The following is a 9256-nucleotide window of genomic DNA, read 5'->3' as shown; positions in this document are numbered from 1 at the left end:
TGTAATGTTTTGAGCTATCAAGAAAATGTTGTCAGTTATGACCAAGTTTGAAGAATTTGTTTTAATTCTCTCATTTCAACTTGTTCAAATAAGTTGAAATCTTTATTTCTTCAAGATTAGCTATGTCTGCTGAAGACACAAATTTGTTATATTACAGTCCTGTTCCAATTTAAATTTCAATGTGGACAATCCCACAAAAATATCCAATTCCATAGGTACCATTTCATTTCAATTCATTATTGTACATGAGACTATTGAATTATTCCCTGCTCTTGTATTATGTAACAGTATATGCCATGTGATGAAGAATCTAAACACCATTCCAAGACATCTCAAACAATAATACTGTAAATAAAACATTTTTACACACTACAACTCCAGTTGTAGAATATCAGCTTATAATGCTCACATTCTTCTAGTATAAACTGAAAATATAGCACAAAGCTACAAGATGCAGCTCACATGATTTCAAGATGTCTTTTACATTACCGTATAAGCATACACCATATAAATAAAATCAGATGAACTACTTCTAACTAAACATGTACAGAGGAGGACTGAAAATGTTCCCAGCAAGCTTACAAAACAAAGTCTGTTTTTTTTAATTAAAAAAAAAAGCTACCACATTATAAATCTAATTTTTTCTGCTGATTGCTCAACATACTGTATATCTGTTAAAGATTAGGCAAAGACTCCACAACTTCATAAACATACCAGAACTATAATTTTCCATAGCCTTGCCTTTATCCAATCTTTCAATGAATATCAAGTTAAAATTCTACACAAACAGAATTTTGTTACTTATACAAACTGAGAAAAAAGTGCAGATTTTATTCAGGCTTTACCCCACCTAGAGATTTATAAGAGGACAACACAAATAAAAATGATCTTAAATCACCTCACAATAAAAAAAACAGCAATACATATGCACATTACACACAAAATTTAAAATGTTTATTTAAAAAAAGAATAGAAAAGCAAAATAACTGGCAATCTAAAATAAAAGTTGACCCTATTATCATACAAATTGCTGGTGAACAACCATATCCTTCACAACTGTTTGTTGTCTTCAAGAAGCAAGCAAGGGGATCAGCCAAGCACATTTTAGAAGAGAATTTTGTAACTCGGAAGTTGCCACTAAGATGCTTTGCCTATGAGTTGAATCTTCCCAGCTGATCTTAAAGAACAGGTAGATGGTATTGAGAGAAACACCATTTTAAGCAAAGAATGTATTCTAAGCTGCTTAGGGCTCTATAAACTAAATACCTTAAACTGGTTCTGGCAGCTCACAAGCAAACCGTGTTACATGGTTCTTTTTAGTCACCTTACTTAAAGATCAAAAAGCTGAGTCTTACACTACAGTGGTTGCAGCTTCTGTAGTCTTCAAGGTAACTCCATATAAAGAATGCAGCCAAGAGATTATTAGGATCCATTCAGCTGAAATCCTACTTGTCAACTAGCCAAAGCTTCTTGCTACTGGAATAACCTATGCTTCTGGTAACTAATTAGAACACCAAACTACTGTACACAGCTGTTATTTCAGAGGAAGTGCTCCTTATCCAAGATAAGCCAGTTTCCTAAATCTCAGCCTTGAGAAACATTCATCCAAATATTGTACCAACTTTTAGGTAGTTCATTTCAATTTCTTGGTCTTCAGTCTATCATTACTTTCCGGAAAGTATCGGATAGTGTCAATATACATATCAGTCCTGCGGGTATAAATGAAACAATTTTATTGAGCTTCCAATACTCAACTTAATAAACTATTCCAGCAACATGCTATGATCAGTAGTGTCAATGCTTGACGATAAATCCCAGAAAATCTAAAACACCTGAGATCTCAGTGGGGGCAAGTAAAGCTGATTCTATGCCAGTGGTGGTGAACCTATGGCACGCATGCCAGAGGTGGCACTCGGAGCCCTCTCTGTGGGTGCACATGCCATTGCCCCAGCCTTGCTTCCTCCCATGACACCCTCCTCACCAGCAGCCCCCCTGGAGGAGAGTCACCCCAGAGTGTGGCCCACGCGGAGCAGCACAGCCAAGGACATGGCAGCCAGGCAACATAGACAAGACTCTGCCCTCATACCCCATTGCGCACAGCTGATGCTGTGGGGCGCAGGCAGAGGGGCATGGCCACAATGGTGCTGCTGGGCTGCCTGGGCGATCTGCAGTGGGCCCTGGAGGTAGTGAGTGGCCCTGCGGGCAGGTGGGGTGGGGGCAGGGCAGGAAGTGGAGCGAGGGCGGGGCCAGTTTTTGGGCACTCGATCTTTAAAAAGTTCGCCATCATTGTTCTATGCTATATTCAGGCATGACATCACAGTGAAATGAATCTAGGTAACTGATTTCTTCCAAACTTGCTTGTAACTGGATCATCCTCTCTAATACCTAATTTGAGAAAAAAACATTTACCAATGGAAAGTAATTGTCCAGAATCTCAGGGTCTAAGAAAGGTTATTCAAAGTAGGCCAAACAGTCACCTTCTTTAAGGCAATGGGCATCTAAAGATTTATTAACTATCATCTAGATCCAATTAATAAGACATTCCTTACTAAATCCAACAGTTGCAATGGACAAACATCCAGAAACCCAGCTAGGGAGATCACTGAGAAAACCAGGTAGTGAAGTTGCCCTCTTTCAAAGTCATGTGTTCCTTTGTTACTCCCTTTATAAGAATTTATTCTTAAATAACCTTTACCTTTCCCACCCTGAAGAGGCAAAGAGCACAACTTCTATTTATTGCTCCTCTTGTCTGATAAGAACCCAATTAATCCTCTCAGATTGCCTACCTTGGTGCCTTTATTTGGTTTAGTCACCTTACTAATAGCTAAAGACTTAAACATCTTATCTATTTACTTGTATTTTATGTTATTATGGCACTCTTTCTCTTGTATGTTATTTTTATTCTTTGCTATTTGTTTCACATTTACATTTACTATTTGTATATATAGTTTCATTTTGTGGATGTTATCTTGATATTCTCTAGTCTTGTGGCTGTGATAAATGATTTGATCTGATGCTCCATTGATAACCTGCAATATACGAGGGATAACTGGACCTTCTGACCTATGCTTAGTCATATGAGTAATGAGATTTGCACTACTTGCACTTTAGCAGTTTACATTTTGGCTTCCTTGCTTAGAGCAGCTCAGAAAACCAAGGGCCCTGTCATAAATGAAGATGGGTCCCTACAGGAATAGCAGCAGCAATATTTATTAATTCTCTGACCCATTGTGATATTAAAGCCTCAAAGAAATTATCAGCAATTATAATTTGAGGCCCCTCACCAAGCATTTAAGAATCTATCCGAGTTTGTTCTCTGAGGAAGGTCTCTCCGGTTTACCTCCTGGGCAGACATGCTCCCTCACACCCAGCTCAAATCTTACTGCATGTCTGCTTACACTGTTGTTTTCTTTCCAAGAACATACGGTATTTCAATTCTGACAGATGTTACAGGAAGGGGCCACAAGTTCTGGGAGTGATATTAAATCCTCACCCTCTCCACTGATGGTGATAATCCTATCTCCTTCTCTATGTCTCAGAAAGGACACACATTTGCACTTCTGCTGACAGTGCAGATGTTAATGTTAAAACATGGTGTAGACATGTGGGGAAAGAAGAGAAAGCCATTAGTGATACTGTACTGGCAACCATATGCCCTCCAGGAATTTTTCCCATGACTTCACAACAGTATTTCTGGACATACCAATGCACACATACATTTAATAAGGGCTAGAAAAAAAACCTTTGCTTTAGTTAACGGTGCCCTGTTTAAAAACTATTTAAAAGTGAGCAATATTAAATATATTCTAAAAAAAGAAATCATTATTAAACTGTGCCAGCACCGAGGCTTTTGTTATTTAATTACATTAAGTCAACTTTTACTATTCCCTTTTAAGTTGGGCCTATGCTAATGCCCCAGTTGCTGGCAAATTATTAGTTGTTCTGCAACAATAGAGGTACTATTACTCTTCACCTCCCTCCAATGTTCCCTCTAAGGATTTGTGATAATTACCATTTTTCAAGCCATAACAAAGCTCTCATTTCTAATCCATAATTCACCACAACTGATATAGAAAGGAAGGAGCCAGCATTTTATGCAACCTGCTAGGTTACACACTCACTACCTTCTGCTACAGCTGTTTTCCTTCTCCTACCTACCTGGAGGCTGGACAAGGCAGAACAACACAAAGGAATTTTTATTCTTTTCCTTCATTTAACTATACTAATGTTTTATTCTTTTTTCCCATTTAACTATGCTGGTGTAGGGGGAAAACTAGCACTGATGATGTTATCTAGTTTGGGTAATGAAACATCTGCAAAAAAACAAGCAAGCTCAGAGAACCCCAAGGACCCTTCAAACACTACATGTCAGGCCTCCAAAGTAAAAACTGATGCTCTAGAACAGACATGTCAAACTCGCGCAATGTATCGGGACAGTTTTGTCATTGCCAGCAATGGGGTAGGTGCGGCTTCCGCATGACACCCCTGCTCTAGAATAGAAAATCCAGAAAACCAGAAAACCAGAATTGAATCAAATATATAGAAAATTACCTAATCAAAGAACAAGAAGTGTAAGTATCATTTCTGAAGGGATATGAAAATTAGAAGAGTTCAGGAAGACTGAAAAAGGATTTTCACCATTCAACAAATAGTGAAACAAAAGGATATTTTTGTGCAAGCAAAAATGTGAATTTAAACCTTTAAGGTTTTAACAAAAATCAAATTATTTGGAAATAGCCTTGCACAATGCTAAATATTCTAACTGTAAGTATTAAAGTCAAGGTTTGAACCATCAAGCTATTAAAATTTATAAAAGGTGAGTAATTTTCAGATCAATGAGTTTTGTTCTTTCACTAGCCAAACAATCAACTCTGAACAGAGAACATTTTTCAAATGAACCCTTAAATATGATCTCTTGTTCCAAAATTGAGAAAACAATTTTGTGTGCATTTGAGGCAGAAAATACAGGCCAGAAAATCTAAGTTCCCAAAATTGTCCACTGAAGAACATGTCAAACATCAAAACAAACATAATGTATAAACCTCTGGCAATTTTAGAGAGCCAGATTGAGAAAGGAATCCTGTAGGGTTTGTGTTCCTAAAATAGCAACGGAAATGCCAACAGGCCTGAGCACTCTACAGCGCGGGAAGGGAGAGAAGGACCTTTGCTGGTGGGCAGATGGTCACTGAAGTTCAAGTTTCAAGGATCCTTTAGCAGCCCATTTCCCAGTTCTGCAAGGTGATCCAGCAGATGTCACAGGAAGGGGACATTAAGGGGATGTTCAGCTGCCCCTTTAAGGAGACTACACGGCATGACGCCAGAGCAAAGGAGCAGGAGGATCAAGAATCCAGCTCCTAGTGGCTCCTGTGACACTGCAGGGGGGGGGGATATATGCCTGGGGTCTGCCGGATATACCAAAGGACAACGAAGCCAGCGGCTGCTTTCCGGTGAGGGCTATCTACGGGACATAAGCTATCTACGGGACATAAGCAGGGGTAGGGTTTGCAAACCTCCCTGTGTATCCACCCCGCTGTCCACACGCCCAACTCATCTGTCCAGTACCCCTCTTCACGGCTTCCCCTGCAAAGGGTCAACTTCAAGAAATCCATGCGTGAAAACAAAGTCTGATCGCCCAAGCTTGGCTGGCGAAATTCTCCCTGCCTGCTTCCCCCACCCCGCCCTGCTCCCCATCAGCGGGGCAATCGGCCTTCATGCCTGCCGTCCCTACTGCAGAAGGAGCCGCTTCTGCCGCCCCCGCGCTCAGCAGACAGAGCCCAGCTGCTGGCGCAGTCCATGCCCGAGGGGCGCCCTCACCTCCTTCAGCTGCTCCATCTCGGTGCGGATGGTCTCGTACTCCAGCTCCAGCTCCTCGTATTGCTGCTTGAGCTGCTGCTTCTCCTCCAACACGACCAGCCCATACTCCGCAGCCTGGATCTTCTCCCGGGTGGTTTCGCCCAGCTCCTGGAAGAGCCGCTTGATCTCGGCGCGCAGCCACTCGGGCTCCGATTCCATCACCAGCTTGGCGTATTCTTCCTCTTCCATGGCTAGAGACATCTTTGCAGCAGGCAGAGGCGGTCAGAGGGGGGTTTCCAGACCGGCAAAAGGAAGGAAATGCGGCAGGGAAAGCAAGCAGAAGGATGGATCCCGCGGCACCCTCCGCCCCCTCAGCACCTTCAGAACCCCGACAGTCCCCCGGCCACCATGGCTCTCTCCTCGCCAGCGCCACTTGCTCGGCGTGCCATTAACCGGGAAGGCTCCTTGGCTCCTCGATCGCCCGGCGCTTACACCATGATTCCTGCCCCCGTCTCTTACTGCGGCTGCGAAACTCCCTGAGAATGTAAACCGCAGTGAAATCATTCAAAAGGAACGGCCAACCAATTGCCCCGCGGCATTATAGGACTTGTAGTCTTGGCTCCTTGCAGTCAAGCCCAGCTGGAGTCTTTGAAGACTACCATTCCCATAATGCACAGGGAGGCAGCACAGATGGATTGCAAGCTCCGGCCTCTTTAAGGAATTTTTTTTGTACAGGAAGAATCAATCTGGCAGCCGGCGCTCTTGTTATCCTCAGTGCAAGTACGGTTTGTGTCAAAGCGCCTTCCGTTTGAATACTGACCCCTAGAGGCCATTCCTAGTAGAGTCCGCGTATAGAGACGTGGGGACGAGGAATCGGGTTCACTGCAGGAGACTTATCAATTGTCCATTCTTGCACTGGTAGCTGGCACAGCCTGTGATAAGATTTAAGCTAAAATTTTGCAGATGCTTAAATAGCTGCACGTTTGTTTGAAGGGAGAGGAACTCTAAAAATCAATAAAGTCTTAGTTTATATCTAATTGGAAAGAAGTTGTTAGTAGAACCAATATTAGATTGGGTATGAACATTCAGATGCAATACAATATGCTTGCAGCACTGAATTCTCCACTATGAAGTAAAGCACCAGGGAGATTGCAACTGCCGATCTCAAAATGCTTCAGAAATTATCAATGGCTTTGCTTAACCAAATCATTATTTACTAGGTTCACATGACATACTGAATCATAATCACACTGGCTAATTTCACACAACATACTAAATATGAACAAGCCATATCAGCCATATGTCAGCCAGGCTGAAACAAACATTTGATGGTTTGGTGATGGTGCAGCCCTTCTGAAAAATCAGCATCTGGTATTTTTAAGTTAGAACAAGGAAATACAACAGGAGTGCGTTAAATTACGCATAGCATGGAAAAAATTAAGTAGTTTTTTGTCTTATGTCATAAAAGCAGTAAAATCTAGAGACACTCAACCAAAGTAAACAGTGGGAGATGTCAAGACAAATAAAAGGAATGTCTTCCTTATCTAGTACAAAGGTCAGCAAAGAGTTTGCTTCAGAGATGTTAGTAAATCGGAAGTTTTAAAGAAATATAAATACTTTGCCAGAGATAATACTATAAATTTGACCTGTTGATTGACTGCTTAAAGTAGGGTATCAACTGCATTTTCTATGGGGGAAAAAAAGAAGACTAAGCGTAATATTGTATTGATGTCCTGCTTGTGAACCTCCCAGGAAATGTACATTTCCTCAGGAGTATTCTTAGGAAGGCGCTGACTTTTGAATAGTGCCTTATGTACATTTCCTAGTAAAACACTGTTTATGGGAAAATCCCACTGGGAGGAAATTCTACTTAGGGTTAGGATTAGTTCTTCATGAATTCATGGAGCAAAATGGACATCGCCAATGGATTCATAGGTCAGAGGAATGTTTAGGAGGGTAATGACCTTATGAGCCGGCCTTATCTATGTTTCCTTGTAAAATACATGGGAAAATCCCATTGGGGAAAAAAAACCCACTTAGGATTAGCTCTCCATGAATTCAGAGAGCAAAATGGACATTGCCATTGGGTTCGTAGTGCATCGGTATACTGAGGAGGAGGATCTTTCGAGCCTGCCTTATTTTTGATTCTTGATAAAATATATTGGAAAATCCCATTGTGCAAAATGGACATTGCCAATGGATTCGTACCTCAGTGGAATGCTTAGGGGAATGATGACCTTCTGAACCTGTTTTATCTCTGTTTCCTGGTAAAATACATGGAAAAATCCCATTGGGGAAAAAATTCACTTAAGGTTAGGGTTAAGTCTCCGTGAATTTGGGGAGCAAAATGAACATTGTGAACAGATTCATAGGATGTTGGTATATGTAGGAGCACGATGTCCTTTCGAGCCTGCTTTATCTACATTTAAAATACATGGAAAAATTCCATTGTAGGGGAAACCTACTTAGTGGTAGAATTGGGTCTCCATTTATTTGGAGAGCAAAATGGGTATCATCATCAGATTCATAGCCAGGCAGTATGTTTAAGAGGACTCTGAGTTTTGAGACTGTCTTAGCTACCTTTCCTAATAAAATACATGGGACAATCTCATTGTGGGGAAATCCACTTAGGGTTAGTGTTAGGTCTCCATAAATTTGTAAAGCAAATTAGACATTGCCAATTGATTTATAGGAGCGTGGTCAGTTTTTGAGCCTGCTTAAACATTTCCTGGTAAAATATAAGGTAAAATCCCATAAAATATAAGGTAAAATCCCATTGGGGAAAAATCCTTAGGATTAGAATTAGATCTTCATGAATTCAGTAAGTAAAATGGACATTAACAATGGATTCATAGGCATCTGTATGCTTAGCAGGGTGCTGTCTTTTTGATCCTGCCTTTATCTTCATTTTGTTGTAAAATACATGGGACAATCCAAATAGGGGTCAAATCTGCTGAAGGTTTAGCCTTTGGTCTTGATGAATTCTGAGGGCAAAATGGATATCGACATAAAGAGGCAGAATATGGACCTGGAATCAGTCTTTTTATCTGATTCAGCATAATCCTTCTTTTATACTCAGAAGTGGCAGGAAACTAAGACGATGGATGCCTAATAAATCAAAACAAGCACACCTGAAGATTACATCAGGGGACTTTTGTTGTCCCTGCCCCTGCCCAAGGCCTTTGGAAAATACTTTAATCTTCTTCCTCTCAATCATTTTGATCCAAACTGATCTAAATATTTGAAGCATTCCTTTTAATAATGTGGTCTGCAAGTTGTAGCTTCAGACCCAGGGGCTGTTCTGGCTTACTAATTCCTGGATTTTCTTAGTTTATGATGAGATTTATTATGTGAATGTATAACACTCTCATTTTTTATTTGTTATTAAACTCACCTGAAATGAAAATACAACAGAATAACAGAGTTGGAAAGAATCTTGGAGGTCTTCTAGTCCAACCCCCTG

General features: G+C 40.8%; 1 protein-coding gene across 1 annotated transcript; it reads right to left on the bottom strand.

The window, feature by feature from the left end:
* Positions 1-618: 618 nt before the first annotated feature.
* Positions 619-6696, bottom strand: LOC120311507 (protein bicaudal D homolog 2-like). Its single transcript, XM_039351073.1, has 2 exons — positions 5815-6696; positions 619-1709 (listed from the first exon to the last, which is right to left on the bottom strand). The coding sequence occupies exons 1-2, from the start codon at positions 6052-6054 to the stop codon at positions 1704-1706; spliced, it is 246 nt and encodes an 81-aa protein (XP_039207007.1). The 5' UTR covers positions 6055-6696; the 3' UTR covers positions 619-1703.
* Positions 6697-9256: the final 2560 nt, after the last annotated feature.

This window comes from Crotalus tigris, unplaced genomic scaffold, assembly GCF_016545835.1.
Source record: "Crotalus tigris isolate CLP2741 ecotype Arizona unplaced genomic scaffold, ASM1654583v1 scf7180000018369.423966, whole genome shotgun sequence".
NCBI classification, from domain to species: Eukaryota; Metazoa; Chordata; class Lepidosauria; order Squamata; family Viperidae; genus Crotalus; species Crotalus tigris.
This window is presented reverse-complemented; position numbering and strand designations above follow the sequence as displayed.

Excerpts from the sequence above, each read along its gene's own strand:
- LOC120311507 (XM_039351073.1), bottom strand. The coding sequence starts at position 6,054 with ATGTCTCTAGCCATGGAAGAGGAAGAATACGCCAAGCTGGTGATGGAA.